The 26,761-nt window shown below is 36.3% G+C and overlaps 1 protein-coding gene across 1 annotated transcript in view; it reads right to left on the bottom strand.

The window, feature by feature from the left end:
- Positions 1 to 26,761, bottom strand: part of LOC150101972 (glycine receptor subunit alpha-2-like) — a 156,395-nt gene that overhangs the window by 6,659 nt on the left and 122,975 nt on the right. Inside the window, exons 2-8 of the mRNA XM_090400027.1 lie at positions 17,272 to 17,371; positions 16,404 to 16,483; positions 15,951 to 16,018; positions 15,610 to 15,836; positions 13,512 to 13,594; positions 7,733 to 7,867; positions 4,997 to 5,379 (exon numbers count right to left, since the gene is read on the bottom strand). Coding sequence (XP_090256153.1) covers positions 4,997 to 5,379; positions 7,733 to 7,867; positions 13,512 to 13,594; positions 15,610 to 15,836; positions 15,951 to 16,018; positions 16,404 to 16,483; positions 17,272 to 17,342 — 1,047 coding nt within the window. The 5' untranslated portion in view covers positions 17,343 to 17,371. The remainder of the gene's footprint in view (positions 1 to 4,996; positions 5,380 to 7,732; positions 7,868 to 13,511; positions 13,595 to 15,609; positions 15,837 to 15,950; positions 16,019 to 16,403; positions 16,484 to 17,271; positions 17,372 to 26,761) is intronic.

The following is a 26,761-nucleotide window of genomic DNA, read 5'->3' on the forward strand; positions in this document are numbered from 1 at the left end:
TATCTATTCAACACCAAAATCCCCTGGCAAACAGAAACAGAATATCTTGGGGTAATTTTAGACAAAAGATTAACGTTCAACCCACACATCAAAGCCATATGCGTGAAAGCATCTAAAACCATCGCACAACTTTACCCTCTAATAAATAGAAAAAGCAAGGTAAATACCAGAATCAAAGTGCTCCTCTACCTGCTGACGATCCGCCCCATAGTGACATATGCATCTCCAGCCTGGAGCCACACATCCAACACCAAAATCCTCAGGCTACAGAGAGTGCAAAATAAGTGTTTGCGCATGATCTTGGATGCACCGTGGTTTGTAAGGAACGTCCAACTGGACAAGATACAAACATCGATACAAAACTGAAATGAAATTGATCTCTTCAAATACAAGAGGCCAAAAGCCATCCTGAATACTTGCAACAGTGACTAATCTCCGTGCTCCCCCCCCACCAGGGCTAGCTCACAGCTCATAAATCTTTCCTTCAATTCATCCTCCCTATCAGACAACGGAGAATAAGAGCATTTTTTTTCACCCTTCTGGCCAATGATGTTATGTTATGTTTAACAATGACGCTTGAGCACCGAAAAAAGCCCCAAATTTGATCAGAGTGATTTTCAATTGGTAGAATTGGTAGTCAGGTGAATGAAATTGTGTGGAGTGACCGGCAAGTGATATTTGTTATAAATGTGTCCTGAACACCACGTCATTATATATCAGTGCTCCTACCCAATAAATTCAGAGTCCTGCATAAGTGCCAGTAAGGCTTCAACTGCACGGTGAGCGTTTTTTTTCTCCCCCCCCCCTTCAACTTTAGATACTTCACATTAATAGTCATGGAAAGACAGCTAAATGAGACAATATTCGAGGAGGTATATATATATAGAGAGAGAATTTATAAGACTAGGTGAACTACTTAACATCAATTGGCCGGGAAAAGTGAAACTTTACGACACATTTCCCCCGGAAAGTGTCACAGACGTTGTCGCTGAAGATCAGTTAGAATCGGTGCCTTCTACTCTTTCAGATTTTTAGAAGTGTGCGCACGCATAAATCGAAGATCGACAGAAGAACCGCTCAAATACAACGAAATGGAACAGGATGCTCAGGGTTGGGACGCCGCTATTTCTCCAAAGAAAAGGTGCCTCCGATCATCCTTAGAGAAAAGCAGAATTGGGCAGCTTTAAGATCCACAATGTCCAATCTGCACATTGGCTTCATTAAGACCAAAAACATGGATGAAGGCATAAAGATACAGTCAGCAACAGTGACAGACTATAGAAGGTTGACCGAAGAACTGGAGGATAGAGGCATCCAGTGTCATACCTTCGCGCTCAGCTCGGAAAAAAAACTAAAAGTGGTCCTTCGTGGTGTCTGTGAAGAAATTGACACGGCAGAAATAGCTGCTGACCTTAATTCTCAGGATCTGCCTCCAGTCAAGGTCAGCAGAATGTACAAAGCAGACAAGATTCCCATGCCATTAGTCCTAGTAGAGATTCATAAAATTTACAAAAATATCTACAACTTAAAAACAGTCTGTGGTCTCATCGTCACACCAAACCCACTCCGGAAAAGATCATTTTCTGGGCAGTGCCATAGGTGTCAAAAGTTTGGCCAGGCCCAGAATCTATGTAGAACGGAATATAGATGTTTGAAATGTGGGGACAGCCACCCAACCAATACCTGCACAAAGCCGAGGACCACCTCGGCTTTGTGCAGGTGGTGCCGACTGCGGTGGCCCTCATCCTGCGAACTACAAAGGATGTACTCAGCATCCAAGGAACAGACGGATGCATTGACTGCATCCGTCTGTTCTGGAGGCAGTCAATCAGCTCTCCTCCTACAGTATAAGAACACCAGAGGCCCAGACATCAAAACCGGAGACTCAGCGGCCACAGAGACCTCCAATAATAGAGACACCCAAAAGCAAACAAGAAGATATGCCGATGTGACCGGTACAATTAGACCAATACCAGAACAAAATCAACCAGTAGCACCTAAAACTCTAACAGCTGTTATTACGACCTCAATAGCAAACATGCTACAAGATTTCAGCCTGTCAAACCCTACTGCAACCGCCACTAAAAGATTTCTTCGTGAAACGCAGATCATCCTCGCAGCTCTCATAAATGAATAGTAACAAACTCATTCCAGCATCTCTTCAGATCGTTGCTTGGAATACAAATGGCCTCAAAAACAAAATTCTGGAACTCCGAGATTTCACATATAGGTATCAACCAAATGTTATATTAATCAGTGAAACTCATTTAAGACCCTCAGACAATCCTACAATAAGGAGTTGCCTATACAAAAATGATAGATTACTCTACAGAGGCGGCGGCAGTGCCATCTTCATTAAAAATTATATTAAGCACCACTCTGTGAGCAACCCTTCAACCACTAACCTTGAAATCAAAGGCGTGGAAGTAGTCACCAGCTCCGCTGGCAGATTAAAAATCAGCTTACAACCTCCCCAAAAATTTCTATTACACTCTGACCTAAATGTCATCTTATACGTCATTATAGCCGGAGATTTGAACTTCAAGCACCCGGCGTGGAATTGCACAACCACCAACAAGAATGGTTGCATCCTTTCCAATTACTTAGGATCAAGCAACGCTGTTGTGGCAGGCCCCATCGAAACAACTCATCTCAGTACGTTTGGCACTACTGACATCATGGATATAGCTATCCTGCAGAATATCAAACTTCAATACAGCATCATATCCATGGATGAACTATCATCCGATCACAACCCAATTCTAATACAGCAGGGAAAACAAGAATACCTGTCTCCTTCTTCTCACTCCTACATAGCATGGGAAAGACTGTCAACGGCACTCAAGGATTATATTGGACCTGTTCCTCACATAAACACAAAAGAAAAAGTAGAAACTGCAGTTACAAATCTCACACAACAAATTAATTCTGCTATAACGGTAGCTACCTCCTACAAATCTGCCCGCAAGCCAGATCGTTTGCCTGAAGACATCATGAACTTGATCAGAGACAAAAACAGAGCTAGGAAAAGATTCCGTAACACGTGTGCACCACAAGGTAAAACAGCCCTAAACAGATTAAATGGGGCACTAAGAGATGCATTCAAAGCTCATAGAGACCAAGTAAGGGAAGGAAAGTTGGCCTTCATTTCACCTACTATATCTGGGGACTAATGAAAAATATCAGAAACAAAGACAGATCCCCCCCCCCAATATTCTCTGACCAGGGCCTTGCTCACATAGATGTAAACAAAGCAGAAGTTAGAGGAAACAATTTGGAGAAGCAATGCACGCCTTCGTATTAAAACCTTGACTTTGACCACATATATAAGATTCACAGCAAGGTCAGACACTCACTCAAACTTCCTGACACCAACACTGACCATATTGCACAAACATCACCTGCTGAGATATATGACATTATTAAAACATTAAAGAACAAAAAAGCTCCTGGGCCAGACGGCATTACTAATCGGGTGATCAAACGTCTGCCCGAAAAGCAGTAGTGCACCTGACCATAATTATAAATGCAATCATAAGTCTTCACTGTTTTCCTTCCACCTGGAAACTGGTCGATGTAATTCCTATACATAAGCCAGGCAAGGATCCTCACCTGCCTCAAAATTATCGTCCAATCAGTCTCATCTCCAACCTAGGCAAGATATTGGAGAAGGTCATCCTCGCACGTCTTCAAGCCTCAATAAATGAACTAGACATCCTTCCTAAAGAGCAGTTCGGCTTTCGGCAATACCACAGTACTACTCACCAAATCCAGAATTGTGACATACATAACTACCAGCTACAACTGGCGTCAATACACGGGAGCTATTTTCCTTGACCTATCCAAAGCATTTGGCAAAATATGGCATTTTGGATTGTTTCATAAATTTATCTCAGCTGGTATCTCAATGAAATTGACACATTTAGTTAGTTCATATCTGCAAAACAGGATCATGCAAGTCAAGAATAACGGCACAACCCACATCTCAGCGACCCATCTTGGCCGAAGTGCCACAGGGATCACTACTGGCTCCATTGCTGTTCTCTGTATACATGTCTGATATCCCGCACAACCTAATGACATCCATCATGGCCCTGTACGCAGATGACACAGAATTATTAGTCCAATCTCTCCGACCACATTTCGTTACTAGAAATCTTCAAGAGAACCTTCTAAATTGAGAAAGATGGTTCTCCAAATGGAGACTGCAAGTAAATCCCCTAAAAAGTTCAGCTATTCTCTTCACAAAAAGGTCGATATCTCCTGTAGGAGACATCGTATTATTCAACACCAAAATTCCCTGGCAAACGGAAACAAATTACTTAGGTGTCGTTCTCGACAAAAAATTAACTTTTAACCAACATATCAGGGCTACATGTACAAAGGCATCTAAAGCCATCGCTCAGATCTACCCCCTAATAAACAGAAGCAGCAAGCTAAACATCAGAATTAAACTGCTTTTATACCAGCTGACGATTCGTCCTATAGTTCCTTACGCTTCTCCAGCCTGGACCCACACCTCCACTACAAATATTATCAAATGGCAACGGGTTCAGAACAAATGCTTGAGAATTATCCTAAATGCCCCATGGTTCGTTAGAAATCATCAACTTCACCGAGATATAAATATTCCTTATATCTTCTCCTTCCTACAAACTTTAGCTGCAAAGTTCTTCCTAAAGACATCCACTCATCCCAATGATCTAGTTCAGCAAGATGTAGCCTATGAGCCTACGGATACATTCAAACACAAAAGACCAAAAGCCATTTTAACTTCCTTCAGTGATGTACAACCTCCATGCCCATTCTGGGCGAGCAAACTGCACATAATATTTTCCCTCACTGTGACCGTAACAGACAACGGGGAATATGAAAAGCTTTTCGCTTCATCCCTTAAGTCATAAATGTCAATTTAACAATGACGTGTTTAATTTAAAATGTTATTATATGAAAGATGCTATTCTAGATTTTATTACGAGTAATAAAACTGACTTACGACGAGTTTCATCGATAGTAGAATACTTCTAATGCCTCTTCGAATCGTCTCCCCTTCTCCCTCAGACTCTCCCATGAGTATATTGACAAGGGCGTATTCCATGAGCGAGGCAAAAACAAAAACCGTACATGAAGACATGAAGATGTCGATGGCTTTGATGTAAGAAACTGGCGGAAGAGATTTCTGAGATTGGGCGTGCTGGGTGGACAAAGTGAGCAAACTGGTGACACACAAAGTCACTCTCGCAGGCACGGCTTCTGGCTTGATCCAGAACGAGATCCAAGACATGATCACGATGAGGCACGTGGGAATATAGGTGTGGAACATGTAGTAACCAAGACGACGCTTCAGTGTGAAGAGCACTTGGATGCAGGTAAAGTTACCTACAGAGGGACAAACAAAAGATTTCGCATTTTTGTACATGGAATTTTTTTTTTAATATTTTAATTTTGATATGGAGTTATTTCACTATCCTGATGCTGTTTTTATTTTTATGATATTTAATTAACATTTAGTTGATATTCAGATTTGAATGTCAAACAAGTGTGCAAATATAAAGCGTGATATCGATCGATTTTTAAAAATGAATCACATTTTGAAAATAGCGAAAAACGCTCAACGCAGAACATCGTATTGATACTGCAGAGACGTCTACTGGTAGCACTGTACAATCGATTTCGACAAAATTTAGACTAATTACCTACATCTACAGATCACGTTTTTCAACAAATTTAGAAGAGAGCTGCTTCTGAAATTGCTTAATGTTCTCTGAAATCTTTAACCTCATCGGACTAAACCAGACAGTAAGTGTATGGGATTTGTATCCTTCAGGGATGAATCTAGAATCGTATCATTCAATCCATTGCGATCAAATATAGAATATGGTTCTTTCTTGTGATGATCTGCTACCTGAGTCAGTCACAATCATCCATGCTCAATGTGGGATTCAACCCTCAAATTAGTCAGACAGCCTAGTCAATCAGGTTCTGTACTTTGCTGCTCTTTCGACTATGCGGCAACTGTCTCTGTATCTTTATTCATAGCAAAGCTCTCCTAGCTTTGAACACTTATATAAATTGATGAAAATCAGAGAACATACTCACAATACCGGAGAAATTTAATGAGAAAGCCACATAGAAGAAGTATAAAGAGAAATGTAAGCAGAAAAGTACATGAATCAGAGAAAAATAAGTAGAATGTTAAAATAGACTTTTCACCTAAAAATGTTAGTAAAAATTTGATTGCTTTAAATGCTGCAGTTTTGAGTTAATAGTGCTAATTAAATCAAAAATAAAATCTAAATTTCAAGTTTGGAAAATTTCTAATAACTTAACGGTAGTTAATTATTCTGAAATTAAGAGAATCAGTTAGAGAATTAACTTGTAAAGAAATTAGGAGTACTTTCTGGTAGTGTTAGACCATCGCCCTCTGGTGAATAAAAGTTGGTGGATTCATTTAGTCGTGGTGGGTTTTGATTCGATCGTAATATGGAAATAACACTGAATGAGGACTTTTCATCCAATGTTTCAAATGAAGGCGTGTTAGCTCCCATTCCGGAATATCCGATTTTGCATCCTACATAATATGCATAGGGGTCAGGGAACATCGGACAGAACATACATATCCCTTAATCACTTGGATCGCGTATCTGAACAATCCAGCCAACCAACTACCATTCCTCATGCACTCTTTTTTTTTTATGTCAGAGTAGATGCCGTGTTGTAAAAAATGGTTACACAGACTACTCCCTCTAAAAAATAATAAATAAATTAATTAATAAAATTAATTAATTAAACGCACGTGATATTTGTAAGTTAGCAGTCTTTGTTGTAAGTGTGGTAGTCCTAGCAATGCATTTGGAATAGCAAATATTTGTATCTACAAGATACGATCAAAATCCGAAAGAGAAAAAAAAAAATCCCAAATGATACTTATCTACTTTTCTATCCTGACTCCTTCGAAGGAAGAATCACTTGCGAATTAATGCAGGAAGCGCATTGGTTATGCCATTGTTGATAACACTTGTAAAATCCTAGATTTCAAACCTTAAAACAGAGTCTGTGATAATTTTTGGTCTTGATGATGTGGTCGTCTTTTATCTCTTCATTGCATACTGGAATATTATGAAAAAAGAGATCAAACAGCAAGGAAGCTAAATTTAGGAAATAAAGAAAGAGTGGGATACGCGTACCATTTAGGTAGAAACGTCTTCTGCAGAAAAAAAAAGGAATGAGCAGGAGCATTGTCATGGTGGACAATCTAGTCTGCATTGTGTCATGGTGGACAATCTACTTCCGGGAAAGATTGTGATCATGAGAAAGAATCATAATATCCAAATTATGAAACGTTCTTTTTTTTTCCAATCTTCTTACTTCTCTTTAAAGAAGTTTTCATGTATCGAAGTTTTCTATTGCACTTTTCCTCATTTAGAAGCAGAATCTGATGCACGTGAAGGGTTTTTTTGTTTTTGTTTTGGATGGAAAGGAAATTTCAAAGTTTACAACACCGTTATACTTAATGAGTATTTAATGTATGAGTAACACAATTTATATCTTAAAAATAAATGCTGAATAACTTAGCATAGTCTGATCTACTTACTCATAGATGAGACTACCGTAGTTAGTTACAGCTTTGTACTCACTACCACAATATCCACTTTGTGTGAGTTCAGCAACATCTTGATGAAACAACTTTCTTATATTTCTAAAGAATAAAAACTGGAGCTTCAACAATTACCTGTAGAGTAGTCTTGAGTGCAGTCCCCTAGCTTGGTGGACATTAAATTATGTTGCGGCAGTTCAATGGAATCATCCACCACAAGAGGAACATCTTTTTCCCAGTCGAAGATGAGATCATCTATGGTGTAGGACACTGTAATGAGACTGCCAAAGGTCAGATAACTGTCTTAATTGAAAATCCAATATAATTACTACACATTACACTACTTTAAAGTTATGGAAACTAATTTTGCAACTAAGAATCGAGAACTCTCTTTCTAGTAACGCAAAATATTGAGTTTATTAGTAAGGCTTCATCTAATCTTTTATTACACGTCAAACACTATCATGTGAGTTTCAATATTTTTAATATAGCATTACCATGACTACCGTTGCCATGGTTTAATAATTGCAAGTTACCATACCAAGTTCTCGAAGTCACGTGCATTTTCATTATTAAGAGCTTTTCCGTTTCCATGGCAAATGCTAGTCAATTTCATTTGTGCTTAGTATTTCAATTACGCCACTAAAGTAAACACAACTCTAAAAAGAATTAAAATACTTAATAAATTATGTCATAATTCTAAAGAATTCTAATTAAGGTGTAAAACTACATTCGGTTAACTTTAATGTAGTCTAATGGATTTAGTTTCCCGCTTCCTAATATTTTCACTTGTTAACTGATCCAAACGATTAATGAACAATCACGTCTGACGAAAATCGGTGTTGTTGCTAAAGCAAATATTTCGCTGGAGAATAACAATTATGATCTTTGGCTTAAGCTCGCATAGTTGCTCTTCAACAATCAATAGTTTTATTTCGATAGTTTAGAGTTTGTTCTTTTTCTTTAATTTTTGAAAACGTGCTTTTCTTTAAGCCTTAATAATCTTAAGTATATTTAATATTCATTGGTTGCGTGTAATTAATTGACACGTGGCTTAATGTGAAAACAATAAAAAAAACTCTTTTGTAATTCAATCTCGGCTGCCGCCAATAATTTCTTATAAATTTGAGACTCAGATAAATTATTTATTAAGAGTGTAATCCTAAAAGGAATAATTTCTGTTCGTAGATTAACAGCAAAACTCATCAATAAACCGTTATTCTTTCAATGAATAATAAATAATAAGTAATCTCTAGTAGCATAATTAATCATGAATTTTTTTTTTTCGAATTTTGAGAATGGATTTTATGATGTATCAACTGTTGTATGATTAGAATTTTAAACTTTATATATAAAACGATAGTGCAATTTAGCTAATGTTTCAGAATTCAACAGAAAATTATACACTATCAATTGGGGGAGAAAAAAAAAGAAAAGAAACACGAAAAATTAATATCAACATGACACAAATTCCCATAGACAAATTCTCACAGCTCCATATACGAAGTATCAGTGTATTGTTTAAAAGTGGCACCGAGTCGATCTCTGATTGTGGTATTACGTTACTTGAAAGGAATTTTTCCTCCTCGCTGAACTAAAGTTATTGGAGTTTGGAAACCTATACATCTGGAAAAATATTTTTAAATCTTTAAACACACATACACATGAAGTCTAGGGCTGAGGAAAGGGTAATGATTTAATTCCTTCAAATATATTCTAATAAAATAGATTCTTTAATGTCCTTTAATTTCCCAAATCGTGCAGACATACTACAGTATGGTGAAAAAAAAAAAACACTACTGAACTTCGACACCCGTTCAGTTCCCACGCTATGAGATATGTCGTTCGACAGCATGTACATTAATAGAAGAGTACGCGTGGAGTTTAAGCCATTATATTTAGTTGCAGCAGTGTGTATGTTGACGTGAAGAAAATACGTTTATTGTTCAGCGTTATTTTTGTTCATACTCAGTCGGTAGAGCAAATGGTCCAAACCTACGACATATTTGTGAGCAGCTTGTTTGTTTATCGTTTTCGTAAGCGTGCCCCAAGCAATAGTGTTACCATTGCCTTAATCGAGAGGTTCCGATATACCAGGAGTGTTCTACCGCAATATAAAGAACATTCGCCACGAAACGCATTCACCACCGAACAGTAGTAAAACTTGGGATTCCGAGGCCGTCACTACAGAGTATCCTTAAGCGGCTGGGTGGCTTTTCTTACATTCAAGTGAGTCAGTGTTAACAGCAATGGATTACGCTGCACGGCGGGAATACTGTGCAAGCGTGCTGGTCAGTGTTTGTGAAGATCCGTCCCTCCTCCATAATGTGTGGTTCTCGGACGAAGCGCACTTCCATCTAAGCGGTCATGTAAACAGACGAACAAGGTTTCTTGGTTTCTCGAGACCTGAATTTGTCCAAGAGAAGACTCTTCACAGCGGAAAAGGATTTCCATCGGGTATATCTTGCAAAACAATCCATTTAGTGCACAGATATTCCAACAGGATATAGAAACCTGGCACATATCACGTAGTTCTAGAGCCTATTCATCAGAACACTTCCCCGGAGGCTCATTTGGAGGTTCTCAGAATTCCCATCACATTCTCCTGATCTCACATCACTTGATGTCTTCATTTGGTGTATGTTCAAGGAATGAGTATTCCACCATGCCCCGCTTTCAAACCTTGATGAACTAAAGGATAAAATTATACGATATGTCCAGCAGATGTTCTGACCCTTGTTTTCCAAGATGACAGAGAACCTTCGCATGCGCTAAGAAACCTGTCTTGAAAGACAAAGTGCCCATTTCGAGCACGTAATCTGCCGTCGTTAATGCTTTATTCGACCAAGATTCCAATAGTTCTGAATGTACATATCGTCAGATGCAAACACATATTTCTTTGTTAAAAACCTGTTTACTCCATAACACACATTGTTGCAGTTATTCAGTACGCTTTGTGCGTGTTTATGTGCGCGCGTGTGCCATACTGTATTTTAGCCATTTTAATCGGTAGGTAGCTATGCTCCTGTCAGCATCATCGCTGAGGTTATATGCATTCTCACGACATGCTATATAAAAGGCGATGTTTCTCACCCTAACAAGTAATCATTTCTATTTGGTCGTATGTGTTGTGCTCTGCAGTCCATTTCGAGATTAAAACTCCCAAGTTTTTTCCTTCGCTGCTTTTTAACTTAATTAAGTTCGGCACCAAACATCATGTCATCCCTACCTTCTTAAAAGTACAAATTTATACGTAACAAATTCCATTTCAAACAATAAAAAAGTCCGTGAACCCAAAATCGAAGCAAGAATAGTCTTTGTTTTGAAGAACTTAAGTAAAGGAAGTTGTTATTATGCCACCCAGGCTGACACGATTTTAAATAAATTCATATCATTTAGTACGTTTTAATTAGGGTCGTTATCTATAGGGCTAAACGTTGGCAACACCTAGCAATATATTGCCATCATCATTAGCTTTGGATCAGGAGATAAGTCAATCCAGGGTGGCAACGGCATGAATTCTTCAGTTACCAGATCCATATTTTATACGCTAATGAACACGTGACAACTATAATCGCATCATTTAAACAATATCTAAATGATGCGATATCAGAATGTGTCCCGAGAGTTCGAAGAATAAATAGAGTAGGAGTCAAATGGATGTGTAATCTTAATGAGCAAGAGATTCGTAAGAAAAGGACGATGTGGAAGGATTACCGTTTGCATAAGGATGACGTCCGTTATGACCGTTACAAGCAGCAGGCTGGAATAGTCACAACTGTTGTACGGAAAGCAAAGTCTTAGTATGAAAAGAAACTGGCTCTGCATGCGAAAGACAACCCACAAGAATTTTATCGATATGCTGCAAGTAAAAGAAAGAATGAATATGAAAGAATAATTCTTCTAAATCCAGATGGAGTGAGGGTTACTGATGCAGAAGAGGTTGTTCATTTAATGAGTGCCCATTTCGTTAAAAGCTATCAACCTGGTGAACGCAACATTGAGCTCAGTGTTACCTCTTCACTAGATGAAGAAACGCAAGTGTGTGTGAGGCCGAGGTATTAGAGCTGTTCACAAACTGAATAAGAATTCAGCAATAGGGACTGATAGAATATCAGCACGTGTGCTAAAAGAGTGTTCAGCTGAATTGATCATTCCTTTGACCAAGCTGTTTAATATGAGTCTCAGAACAGGGAAGATTTCGCAGGAATGGAAGGAATGTATGGTAATTCCATTGCATAAGGGTGGTGCAAACACCGATGTATCAAACTATCGACCAATTAGTATCTCATGAGGGGTGGTGAAGATTTTAGAAAAAATAGTTAGGGCCCGCATTCAGAAATGGGTTGACAATGAATCTCTACTTTGCAATGAACAACATGGGTTTACTAAGGGAAGGTTATGTTTTAGAAAATTGCTCACATTCTATGACAATGTTACCATTGAACCAGAAAAGGGGAATGGATACACCATGACACTTTTGGATTTTGCTAAGGCTTTTGACAGAATACAGAATGGCAGACTGCTGCATAAATTGGAGAAAATGGGTTTGGGTTATACAATATTAGCACGGATAAGAGGATGGCTAACTGACATACATCAAAAAGTGGTATACTGGGGGGATCTGAGTCTGCAAGGTTTAAGGTAACAAGTGGTGTACCACAATGATCAGTGCTTGGTCCACTGTTATTCAATCTGTACATTAATGATATTGGGAAGGATTTGACCAGCGACATATATCTATTTGCTGATGATGCAAAGATAGGCAGGGTAATCATGAATGCCGCTGATATGCAGTCCTTGCAGAATGATTTGAATAAGCTGGGATTGTGGGTGGGAAAATGGGTCAGTTCAATGTCAGTAAATGTAAAGTCATTCATTCGGTATGATTACCTATTCAATGTCGTATTATATTGGTGGGATTAGGCTAGAAGAAACTGATGAGGCTAGGGATTTGGAGTGTTAATAGATAGGAAGTTGAAGTTCATGGTCCATGCGGCAAAGATTGCAAATACATCTCAAAAGATAATTGCAATGCTCAAACGAACGTTCACATGTAATTTGACTCTTTACAAGGGCTTGATAAGACCTCACTTGGACTACCGTGCGCAGGTCTGGTCTCCTGGTTTCCGATGCGATTATGATATATTGGAAAGAGTACAAAGGCGAGTGTTAAAAATGATATCAGGATTGTGGAATACAATTATGAAGACAGGTTGAGAATTTGTAGATTGCCGACACTAGCAAACAGGAGAAAGAGGGGTGATATCATTGAGACTTACAAACTGGTGAAAGGGTCATACAGGATTTCAATTGATGGGATTTTTCAATTTATGGAGGGTGGGGAAAGGACGAGAGGACATCCTGGGAAGCTGAGAATGAAGGCTGCCAAGAATGGTGTAAGGGCTAAATTTTTCTCTCAGATGGTGGTGATGGTGATTAGAATGGAATACCATTGGATGTTGTGAGTGCAAGCAGTTTGAATAAATTCAAGAATAAGTATGATCGCTGGTGTGTGTAGTATGTAGCCTCCCTCGATGAGTCTGTGACTCCCTGGAGGTCTCTCTTAATAATAATAATACTGTGTTCAAAGTCTGGTTTGTTTGGGGAGGGGAAACCAGACTAACGTAGAGGTTAACTTGTGTGCGTTGTATTTTCTGACTTATCTTTCTCTCCTTCATTCTTTCATAACTTTTTTATTATTTTTATTTTGATGGTTATTTTATACATATTTATACACAAAGAATATCGCAACCCTTCTTCCTAGGAAAAAAATTCTAACTGTTGAACACTGTTATGCAGTTCAAGTAAATGTTTATACAAATAATAATACGAATAAAAATATCTTGGGAAACTAAACATTGTACAAATAATATATAATTAAGAAAATATCTATCTTAAAGATAACACTTACGACTTTCTATTTTGAGGGAACAGGTCTGCGTGTCATGAGGGTACGATTGAAACTTCATGGCACAAGAGAGAAGCAAAGTCAACCTGCCATAGAAAATCAGAGAAGTTTTTATAATACAAGTAAAAAAGGCCATACGATTCTGGGAAAGAGTTCAGATTATACTACTGAAAAAAACGTGTATGAAGTAAAGAAGTGATCATAGAAATCATTAAAAGGTACATTCATAAGCCATGTGTTATTTAAACAATTACACTGTAGACACAATCCATTTTAACAGGTACATTTATGATCCACCGAGACTGATTCCGGCCAAACCGACTTCACAGCTAGCTAGAAACAGGTCAGTGACAGAGAGGTTCGTATGGGAATTATTCTCACGGACACTGCTGGGTCTTCTCATCCCCACTAAACACACTTTGATTCATAGTTCTTACCTTGGGATCATTTCAGACCAGCCTTTGCCATACATGATGTCGATGTGGTCTTACATGGCTCGATGGATCTGGACGTTTCCAAGAAGACAATTCCCCGTATCATAGGACTCCGGTTGTGAAAAATGGTTCGAAGAGTATATCCAAGTATTCTATGTGCTCTCCTTCAAGCTCGATTCCCCTGATTTATATCCCATCCCATATTTTGGGACCATGTACGCACAGTGCTTAGCTAAGTCGCTTACCTTCAGGACATTATTCTGAGGTTATTGATAAAGTCCTTTTATTAGGCAAGAATGACTTCATTCTTGAATCGAGAGCCATTTTGGGCAATACATACTGCGAATATAATTTTGTTTTACGTTAATTTGCAATTAAAAATGGTCTGAATTTTATTGAATTCCATCCAACCCAGACGGGAATTATTAATAGCCAAATATTGTTTGCTCAAATTTTGTCAATATAATTTCGATTTATTGTAACCAAAATGCCCTCAAATTTCCTCAAATTTTAGAAATCTTCAATAACAAAGTTTAGTCAATTTGATCCACCGAATCGGAGGAATAACAGAATAGACTGACAAAACGAGTCAAATATGTTCTTACAAAATAATATGTGTTTCCAGAACTTACGAAATTCTGGAAAAGGCATCTAATAACAAACTATTAAACAGTACATATTTTTTCACTGTCGCAAACTCCCCACCCCTTCTCTCTATGTTCACTGTGCATCTACAAATACCGTATGGTCACTCCGATGCTCGGTAATGTGCCACGCGAGGCCTTGCCATGTAGTCTTGTTGTTTGCTTTTCTGGCGGCCTCAAATTTCTGAAGATCACTCACACCACACACACCATCCATCTCATCGATGGTCCACCCCTGCCTCCTGCCTCTTTTTTCCAGGAACTTTACCTTCTATTACTGTTCTGAGAAGTCCTCCTTCCATCCTTTCTATATGTCCAAAATATTTTATCTTTCTTCTGTCAATATCCTTAAGGACCCTTAAAGTTCTACTGATCTTTTCTAACACCTATATTTGCACGCCTTTCAGTATCTTATCTGACTTCTTTAGGTTCCAAGTCTCACATCCATAAGTCGCTGTTGAAAAACAGCTACATCCAAAATCCTCAACTTTGTTCCCATGGAGATAGATCCATCCTTCCAGATTTTATACAGGTCTCTGACTTGTTTTAGCCATTCCTAATCTTCTTTTGAACAGCAATTCTTCACATTAATGGATCCCCGGTACTCAAACTTGCTGACTTCCTCAATTCTTTCTCCATTAAGATACACTTGTTTCTCAAGAGCTCCTCTGTTTGTATTTCTTTTGAGAACCATAATCTTTGTCTTGCTAGATATTCAGCCGAAGTCCTCTGTTATTACTGATCTTGTTAACTTTGTCAAGAATTTGCCCCTCTAGTTCTTCCATGTCATTACAAAGGAGTACTGTATCATCAGCATACCTCAGATTACTAATCAATCTACCTCCTGTCCTAATTCCTGTCGTGATCTCATCCATTGCTTCACGCATGATGGCCTCAGCATATATACCAAACAAGTGAGGAGAAAGTAAACATCCTTGTCTAACTCCTTTTCAAACTTTCCTTCCCCCGCCACAAAAAATTAAAATTAAATAAACTTATTATCAAAGTAAAATTTGAACTTACTTGACCATATAAAGGATGGTTTTATCGCTGTATAACCAGATGTAGTGATTGGGGATAGTCATCTCCTGAAAGGTCACTCTCTTTGCATTCTTAAAGAACGAATCTGGCCTCCACATCCTCTTTAACCACGTCACTGGAAGAAGACGATATTTTGAGGTCATATTTTCTGGAAGTCGTAAACGATAGTCTTTCCAACTCTGGGACATGAAGATATCTGCTACGTATGTCTGTGAATCAACCCAAAACAAAATCACAATTGATATCTATTTCTATAAAATCACAGCTTTATACTATAAACGGTTAGCACTTGACTTTAAAAAAATAAATTGAAAGGGACTCACCATTGATCCTTCATCAATGGAATCGATACTCAAAACGGTTACATGGAACCTTACAGTAGTGGCGTTTCCTGCGAGAAAAAAGACCATTGAATTCTACATTGATTGCAATAATAAACAGTGACATACCTAAGGCAAAACAAAGAGTCCCGAGAACCCAAGTTCTCAAAGAGGCTCAAAAGTCATAGATACGCCACTGATAATCACCATAATGCTTTAGGAACCACAATAGTGCATCCTAACGTTCGTTGGGATAGTGAAAATAGACAAATGAAATCAATTCTGCATTATTACAGTACTTTTAGTTGTCATGGCAACCACAGTATTGCTATTCCGGTTTTTTTTTGTAATCAGTTTCCTATTGAGTAGATTATCCTTGTTTATTTCTAGTTTTCTTTTTGTATCAAAAAACATAAAATTAATTTCTTATCCAATTTGACAAATAATCGAACTTACCATTTTCTTTAGGAGGATGTAGATTATCATAATCATCCGGATTATTAGGGAGGATGGTGTCGAAATCCAGGCTTTCTTGACTGTAACAAATCAACATAGGAAATCAGAAAAACAATATATTATTATGAATGTATTACTGATGGAAAAAATGCCAGTCTTTTGCTATATTTATTTCCAAACGTTATTTCCAAACGACATTTGTAAATGTATCTGCAATCTATGACGAAGAGATGGGAACAAAAAAAATCATAAATTCCTTCAGTGTATTTACTTCATTATATGCAGATTAGTTTCGTTTGTAGTCGTAAATTTATAAGAACTATTTTATCAGAAATTTGTACACCAGTTTTATTCCCTTCTCTATAAAGAAAAAATAAAATAAAATAAAATTTACCAATGCAAGTTAAACACAGTGAGAGCCACGCGTGTTTACTCAGCAAACAATACAAGCTGTATGAAGACTAAATACCTTCTTTTACCAGAGATCTAATTAGTTTTCTATTTTCCCTTTAGTTTTTGAATTGCAGTTCTATCCCTTTTAAAAAAAAGGATAAACAAACAAAAAACAAACAAATAAAATGAGGAAAATCGGTTAGTGAAACGAAACAAAGCATAGCTTAAAACCTTTACGTATTGTTAGAGTTACCATAGTAACGGATCGTCTGTATTGTTCTGGAAACGTGTGCAACAATGAAAAAGTAATCAGAGAAGTAGAAACGAAATCACAGCATTTACATTAGGGAACGTGTAGGAAGGGGAAATCGATCAGGTGCTGACATCACTGTCTTAAGTTTCTTTGTGATTCCTTCTAATTGAGGGGAAAATATAAGAATTAAAAACAAAGAAAAAAAGAAGAAGTATATTTTACCTTGAAAATCGAACCCATGTCATAAACAAGCACATGGACCACACTCTTAGGGGCACATTTATTGGCACCATGATTCGGTTTCATTTGTACATTGACTGACCTGAAAAGAAAAAAAAATATTTTTTTCCCGTCAAACCCATTGTTGACTTGACATCGAATATCGAAGTAATATTATCTTTATTTTATGTGAAATTTCAAATATTTGAACTGCAAATAATAATAATAATAAAACTGGAGATCTTTCGTATGTTTTAAATAAACGTGTGTTGCTATATACAATTACACAGTTTCATTTTGATAATTGACGTCATGAGATGAATATAGTTTATGCTTCCAGGTTTCCATGGAAACAGTAGATTGGGTGCAGGGTGACCACCCAGCAAAAATATTTCGTACTAACTTATGCAGGAAAAAGGTATACTAGATCTGAAAGAAAAGTACTAAATTTTCATTTGCTTTCGTTTCACTCTATTTAGGGCATTTTACGATATTACTACCTTATTATCATAGATGAACGCAATGTAAAACCGCTAAATTAACACACGTACAACAAATATGAAAAGAAAAAAAGTAAAACTCACCTCACTCTACCATCTATGAGTCCAAAAGCTGCAGTTGTCAATTATCATAACAGAAGTCCCAATTGTAACTCTAGCACTTCACATGTGTATTAATTTACCATGTAATTTTTAGTCTTCTTTTGGTGTTTAAAATAACGTAACATTATATTTTCAGTTATTTAATATGCTATTTACATATATACAGGGGTTCCCACCTACAAGAAAAACACTGGCATTTATTCATTATTTTTTATCAGATTTTGCTAAATTAGTTAACTCTTCAGAAACAGTAAAATCTGTAGCTGATGAATGTTTCCATTTTACTTTTGTCAAAAGGAGTCCATTCATCAAGGGAGTTTTTTTTTTTTTTTGAGATTTCATTGCGAGAATCTACAGCCAACGCATTTTTATAAGTTACATTTAGTAAATTTACGATTTTTTTTACTATCTTGATAGTAAAAAAATAATATGGAGTGTCCCTATATGGAATCTGAAGTGTGCTTTTCCACCTTGGGCAGTGCGTGCTAGAACGTCATTAATGAAGTACTGTTCATACTAGCAAAATTAAGTTAATTTCAGATATAAGTGTATTAGTAAAACATCTCTGGAAGAGGTGGAGTTAACAGCGTCACACGCCTAACTCAGAATATATCTGATAATTAGGAGTACTTCTCAAGAGAAACTTAAGTTGTCTTAACAGAAAAGAATCAAAAGTGAAATACCATGATACCTTTACCTTCTAATAATAATAATAAATACATAAGATGATCTATGTAGTTTTTTCCTCTTTACAAGCAATATTTTTTCTATAAGCGATGAAAGATCTCTGATACACTGAGGATGATTAGTTATACTCAAGTTCGTGATAAAGCATTTAGGTAATTTTCGTATTTAATTTTGATCGTCTTATTAACAATAAAGGATACTAGGTGGCGCCATTGAAGTTCACATAATTTAAAACGAAAACAAGTGTGCTTCACTTTGACTATCATTTTGCTTTTTAATTAACAGTGCCAGAGTAAATTGATTCATCTTAAGAGGAGCTATTTTTATACTGATTAGGTTTTACACTTTGTGCGGAGGTTTTTGAATCCTTCCATTATGATTATCTACCAAATAAAAACAAAAAGAAAAGTGGAATGTATCAAATTTGTAGAAAGTGCCAGACTTGGTAACTACTCAATTACATTTAGCTGAATATGCTGCAGGTACGTTCACATTTCTCCATCCTAACACTAATAAACAATGCGAAATGGTCTAATAAATCATCCTTTCGCTTTCTTTTATGACTGTCTTAAGTGCTTTTCTAATAAACAAGATCATTATTTAGAAAAACGATTACTTCGATGAGAAGAAATCTGTTGCCACTGACTGCACTATGAACTTATTAAACTCATTTTCCGTTCTTTTAATGTTCCATCTGTATTAAAGGAATGCAACCGAAGTATCAGGCCAGACTCAAGAAGAAGAAAAACATTTAATAGATATAAAATTCTTGGGAAATGTCGACTATCTCGCTTATATTTTATTTTAATGTTAAAAACCGTTTTAGAAATAGTATTTTCGGAAACATCTGCAGTTATCCTTATAGTCCTTGTAAGGACTGGCTTGAAGGGGGCGAAGCAAAATTGCTTTTCATTTTCCCCGTTATCTATGGAGGGATAAGGAGTTATTGAGCTATTAAAGCTCTGATCATGGCAAGAGGATAACAGCAATAGTCAAGCCTCAGTTAGAACTTCATTGGCTACAGCATTACCCTCCAAGGGTATATATATATATATATATATATATTTTTTTTTTTTTTTTTTAATATATATATATATATATATATATATATTTTTTTTTTTTAAATATATATATATATATATATATATATATTTTTAAATATATATATTTTATATATTTTATTTTTTATATATTTTATTATTAATCACCACATCTCACGGCCGATTCTCTGCAAATATCCCATATCCCATACCACATGCAGTTACTAAAAAGTTCTCAGCTTTTATAAAAAGATGAATGAATTTTATTTTTGGTATATTATGTTGTTTATGCTATTTTTTAAAAAAAACAGAAAATATGTCATAATTTTAAACAATTTTATTGCATAAATTATATACAAAATAATTTTATACAAAGTTAAAAATATAAGGAATATTTTAATTTTAATCCAAAATTTCAACAATTGCTCTCATGATTAAAATGTTCTTCAATATTATTATTCGTTTCATGAAACGAATAACAATATTGAAGAGTATTTTAAACAGTTTCAGACATTCTCACAAAAGAATAATAATTAATTAAGAAGTTTGCATCAAAATACAGTGTAAATAGTTCTTCCAAGACTACTTCTGAATTCATGACTCCCCTATAATTTCAGGGGAGTGAGGGATGGCTGTTGGCCTTTTCAATAGCGCCACGGCATCGTTAATTAAAAGAATCTGTGACCAATCTTAGGTGCAGATGAAGAACAAGTTGAGCCTTTCAGAAAATATCTAAATGACCTCATTTCATAACAGCTTTATAATGCTGACGAGACCTGGCTTTTTATCGTGCTGTTCCTAAAAATATCCAGGCTTGCAAGCATGAAACAAGCACCGATGGTTGCAAGCTAAATAAGGATGAATTTGAGTTTTATTTTGTACAAATGCTGATCACTTGCATCGATTTAGGGATATTTTCCGTGCGTGGTTTTTTAACCAGTTTAATCCTGATGTGCTGAAAATTCACTCTCATGAAATAAAGGTTTTTACTGTTAGATAATAGGCTGCTCACCCTAATGCTAAGAGGTTAGCAGGGATGGGAGAATTAAATGTGTTTTTCTGCCTTCTAACACTAATTAACTGATACAGCTGATGGATCAGGGTATAATCGTTGCATGTAAAAGGTTGCATAAGGTTCTTGAAAGAGATGAGGGTTGTTTTGGAAGAAGCACTAGAAGATACAAGAGGCACCAGTACACTGCAAAATTTACATGCGTATAACATCAAAGATTGTGGGAAAATGTTCTTCATCTAGAACAAGAGAACGATGATGATGACAGACGAAGAATCATTTGCACTTCATCCTAAATTGTCTAGTATAATGGTATACATATGGATGACATCATACATTATACTGAATCATCATCATCATCATAGTGGACCTGTTTCACCAGAACCCTCTACCAGCAACGAATTAAAATCTCTTTCTCTATAAGAAAAAGTTTTATTTATAACTCTGAAAATGGTAATTCTTTCAATTACGCTAATAATTAATAATTATCATATGATGACGGCCGTGAGGCATGGAGGTACGCACCATCTTAGTCCCCCCCCCCATATTTTATCCGTGCTCGGAACCGGCATAGCTGACGAATCAGACCTATGGCTGGGTCAATATTCCTGATCGTGTGTGTTCACGGGACCGGTCTGCCTGCTTGAGGGATGAAAAATCCCAGATAAACTGACGGGAAAAATACCTGCTGTCCACGCCCAAGACTGGCTAACTTGGAATTACGTTAATATTAATATTGAATATTATGTACCTTTTTAACGATTTTTGTATGTTTTTAAGAATTTTAAAGTATTTCCCTCTAAACTGGATTTAAATAAAAATAAAAATAAAAACTAATGTTCACGTTGAAAACAACTTTGTGTGAGCTTGAAGGAAAAAATAAAATAAAAGTGGGGAAACGCTCCATTAATTATATTGTACAGTTTTTGACGTGTTTAATTAAAATAAAGTTTCGTTCGTGTCGTAAATTTAGTTTTATATTTTAACAGATGTTTTAGTGACCTATATAAATTATCAATGTACATTATAATAATATTTTAATACATCCTATACATTGTAAGTTCGTATTAATATATGTTTTTAAAACACATTCGATTTAAAGGGCTTCTTTCGGAAATAGCGGACACCCCTTACCCGTTAAATTATTCCGTTAAATCGAGGGCCTACTGGATATCAGGGAGTCATTCCAGCAGTTTCTTGTTGTCGTGTGGGATTTCCCCAGTTTTCCTCACCGACGCTTAGCACTGGTTCAGCCCTCCATTGAGGTATTTTAAGTATGTATTTTTGACTGCAGATTCGTGTGTTCATGGGCCGGTTTGCCTGTTCTGGGGAACGAAAATCCCGAGTTTCCGGGTGAAAAAATCTCCACCTTCGTATGAGACTGGCTAACTCTCCTTTAGTCAAAAGAGAGCAGATAACAGTTTCTCATGTCACTGACGAGAATCGAACCCAGGTCTTTCCGACCAAAGGGCTTCGAAGTCTCAACAGTTTTCTGTCAGGAATAGTATTGGAAGCCTTCATATATCCATTGTTTTTACTGGTATTTCTCGTTATCAAAATTGAAGATGTCCTTGAAAGGAACAGGCTTTGAATGACTCAGTTCTGTTGAAGCAACCAACGAATCCCAAAGTCTTCCTAAAGAAGACTTCGGCTTACATGAGGAGGCGAAAAGACTACTGTAATCAGCTTAAATCATCATAAATGAACTACAAGCGGTGACAGCAATATTAGAAGATAGACATATCTTGCGACAGTTTTATAATTATTATTCCTCGTATTTTAGAGTTTCGTAAAACAGCCCATGTTTCCATCGTAAACTTGGTTTGAATCCCATGTGAGAGGTGAGAAACATTATAACGGCTTTAAAATTAAAAGTTACTCCTATTTTACTTTTAAAAATGTAACTCGCACTAGGTTACATTGCTGTCTGGTGCTTCTGTATGATACGAGTCCTCAAACTAGTTACAATTTTTAAAAGAAATTAAATTAGAATTGTTCAATTTTAGACATATATCAGGTGCTACGGTTTATATAGAAAAGAAGCCGATCAGAAGCCGAAAGGAAGTTCATTCCCTAATTCAGTTTTGAACAGACCTCATATTAATTTCTTGCATTTAACCTCTGGTTTCTCAGACTTCATCCTCCTCCAACTGTCATTATTACAATCTTTATTAAATAGAAATCTTAGAGGACCGTCAAAGTCCCTTCCACGCACACACGTCAGTCCAGAGACCTCCTCCAAATTTACCGATTCATTTTACGTAGATAGGCGAGATTTTAAAATATATTGTAATGAACGACATCTCTGATCCTATTTGGAGCAGGTCACCTCTTTAGATCATAGCTACATACTGATTTCAACCAAATTTGCTCTAAAGAATCATGCATAGGATATCTTCCGTAAATATATGTTTAATTTAAATTTCGGTTCAGATACATTTTTCGTTTACTTTTTCACACAGACTCAATATACGAGGGATGTTGTTTATTGCTATGACAGTATTATCATTGTAACGCATGACAGGCATCTGTGGCAATTAACATAAAATTACATCCAGAGTCGGTAGGCTGTCATATCGGATGAAGATTCCAAGATCATCTGAAACTTAAAAAAAAACAACCATCTAGATTTTATTTTTAGCAAAGTAATTTAAGAAAACTGATAGATGGCACGTAGATAATTGGATGCAGATATTTTGTTCTCTAAATTCAAGAAGGATGTGTAAATACGAAGTGCATTAATCTAGTTTATTATTACTTCTGTCTTTTTATTATTACTTTTTATATTTTATTATTACTTCTGTCTCCGGCAAAGGTTCACATCGAAAATATATCCAACTTAATAATAAAGTAATTAAACTTCTGTCAAAGTGCTGCTTTTGAGATATTCTCCAGTAGTCGTGAAATTTTGGATTGTTTTCTTTAAACAAAACAGTATTTTTCTTAACGCATGAGATTGAGATAAGATAACAAAGGTTTTAGCATATATTATATCAAATGAGCATTAATATTTTTCTAAGATATGTTTTCTAATATTAAAATTCAGCCATAATTAGTCAAATAGAAATTTCATTACGGATAAACCATGCTTCATTTATTAAAATAAACTGAAACTAAATTTATTAAAACTGAAGAAGTAATACAGTTGTACAATGATAACATATCACAATAGAGATATGTCATCGTTTGTTCTTATATAAGTTCTTATAAGAACTGGGCGATGGACTGAGTCCTTGACTCTTTATCCCGTCATATGAATGAAGTAAATCTGTGTGGATGGAGTGTCATTGAGCTAAAAAAGCTCTAGTCATGGCTGGGTAACAGCAATAGCCAAGCCTCAGTTAGAACTTCATTGGCTACAGCATTGCCATCCGTTACCCTCCAAGGGTATTGGATTGAATGAATCAATCACCGCATCTCCGTCATCGTTTGTCCTTATAGTCCTTATAAGGACTGGCTTAAAGGGGCGAAGCAAGAATGCTTTTCATCTTCCCCGTTATCTGTAGAGGACAGTGTAGGAATAAGGTGTTATTTTGAGCAATTAAGGCTCTGATCATGGCAGGAGGGTAACAGCAACAGCCGAGCCTCAGTTAGAACTTCATTGGCTACAGAATTGCCATCCCTTACCCTCCAAGGGTATTGGATTCTATCGTTTGTGCAAATGATAATGTAATAAATATTAATTTGATTTATTAAATTTATTACTGTCCCTAGATGATCAGATTTCAACAAATAATTTTTTCATATTAAGATTATTTTTATAAATAATTAGCTAAATTTTAATTGTTGCTTATTTGTTGTATATACGTTTAGAATTTAGAATAATATTCATTAATTGAATTTTTGTTTTTGTTTTTGGTAACTTATTTGGAATAATATGACTATTAAAGTTACGTACGAATCTTCTTTTCTTTGATGAGCAGACATATTGCTGCGATATGTTTCTGGAAATTATACATACAATTATCTCTCGGGAAGGTGTCAAATATTTACAAAGAATTCCCTCTAGCACTATCATTATATAAAAAGGGAGAACAAAAAGAATATTGAACAAGTGACATTTTCAGAGCTAAAGACAATCAATGCAGAGGCGCCATCTATGAACAACCTTTCGTAATCATTTTTCTACTTTTTTTTAAAGATCAATTTTTGTAATTTTATATTTTGATGTGATTGAAAATAACCGAATTGGGAATTATTATAAATGCAATTAAATGAAAAGTTAAAGCATATTTTAAGATACCTGATAGTCAATCGTTATGAACTGATAGAGAAACGCGAATGAAAATTTCATTCACCAGAAATCACTTAAATAAACTATCATGGTAACCACACATTCCAATTGGTGATCGCACTTTTCCCATGAGAAATGCTCTGTGCTGGGAGATACACTCTGGTATAATTACTGCTACTTTAATCAGAGACCAATCGTTTGCACAAGGAACGAGATGAATGTCAGTAATGTCAAACAGAGAGGAATCAAGAGATAAGTTATTTTAGCTCTCTGGATATTTAAGAGAAAATTTATTATTAGGGAATCTTCCCAGTCCAGATGTCACGTATAATGGCCTATCGAACGGAATTGCCATGGCAACCATTTTAAATTTGAGACGAATATAACGTCTATGGAGACTTATTATTACTAAAATTTCGTTGGAAGATTGCAAACGCTTTCCTTAATTGACACGATAGTGTAAGGTTCGATTCTGGGTACTTAAAATAGTTCAACTAAAATGTGTAGATTATGCTGAGGCATTCCAGTTTGAAAATACTTATAATACTAAAACCCCTTATAATAACTAAAAGCAAAGTATTTGGTATTAATACCACAGCGATAGCCTTATAAAAAGTTTATTAAATTACTTTTCCGATATATATATATATATATCAAAATTAAAAATTTTATTTCAAACTTCTTTAAACATGGAAAAAAGATAGGGCAGTATTCTCACACCCAATAATGAAATTCATCCATATCAGTTAAAATATAAAAATGTTTACTTCGATTGTTGAGAAATTTTCCCGTGTGGTGGCCGGGATAGAATAGCCCTAACGTAAATCCATGCGTGTCGTAAGAGGCGAGTAAATTGACGCAGAGTTTCGCTCTCTCAAGTTTCTTCCGGAATTTTGCTCCCGGTGAGGGGGAAGGGATTTGGGGGGATTTTCCCTGAGAGAGCATTTTTAGTCTCTGGGGAGGGTATTCTCCGGCATGGCCCGTGAGGGCCTTGTCGGTGGATGCTTCTCCCTGGAATATGAGCGGTTCTACTCGGTGGTGGTGGTGGGCTGAGTTGGCCCCACTGAGTGGGGCCAACTCTGAGTTAGAAGGTCTTTCGGCCACTATTGAGTGATCGATAGGTCGTCTTAATTTTAGAGACGGTTTTACTTAATTATAAGCCCCAATGTAGTTCATGCATGTCGTACGAGGCGACTAAAATGGGTACCCAGGGAGGGTAATGGATAGCAATACCGTAGCCAATGAAGTTCTATCTGAGACTCGGCTATTGCTGTTACCTTCTTGCCATGTTCAGAGCTTTATATAGCTCAATAACACCCTATCCTTCACTGTCCTCTTCAGATAACGGGGAAGATGGAAAGCATTCTTGCTTCGCCCCTTTAAGTCAGTCCTTTTAAGGACTTTAAGGTTGATTGTAGATTCGATAAAGGTTGAACAAAGCACTTTGTTTTATCTAATGTCTAAACTATTCGTTTGTCTAATACCGTGTTTTGGGATTTTTGTTTTATTTAAATTTATTATATTATATTTTTTCTTCAGATCGTAGACTTCTGTATATTTTTCTTTTCTTGACTTTCGAGATCTTTGTAGTCAGTTCTATTAACTTTCCTAAGTGCTTATATTTTTGTGCTTTTCTTAGGTTATATCCCCAATACTTTAAAACTAATTGTTTTGCCCACTAGTGGACTGGAACCAGATGGGATTAAAGACGTCAAGCCAGCACATATTATATCTGTGAATTCAATATACTTTCCGGCCGATCTCTTTTTCAGAAGGAATGTGATACCGTACAATCCGCCTTCAACTAAAAAAGTACTTATATAGGTCATTAACATCCTAGAAGCGATTTGTTCCAGATCTAGTTGAAGAACAAATGCCACTTCGCGTTGTAAGGAGGAATAGCAAGAGACGAAGAAAT

This window comes from Typopeltis vanoorti, chromosome 11, assembly GCF_054136105.1.
Source record: "Typopeltis vanoorti isolate ZY-2024b chromosome 11, IOZ_Tvanoo_1.0, whole genome shotgun sequence".
Taxonomy (NCBI): domain Eukaryota; kingdom Metazoa; phylum Arthropoda; class Arachnida; order Uropygi; family Thelyphonidae; genus Typopeltis; species Typopeltis vanoorti.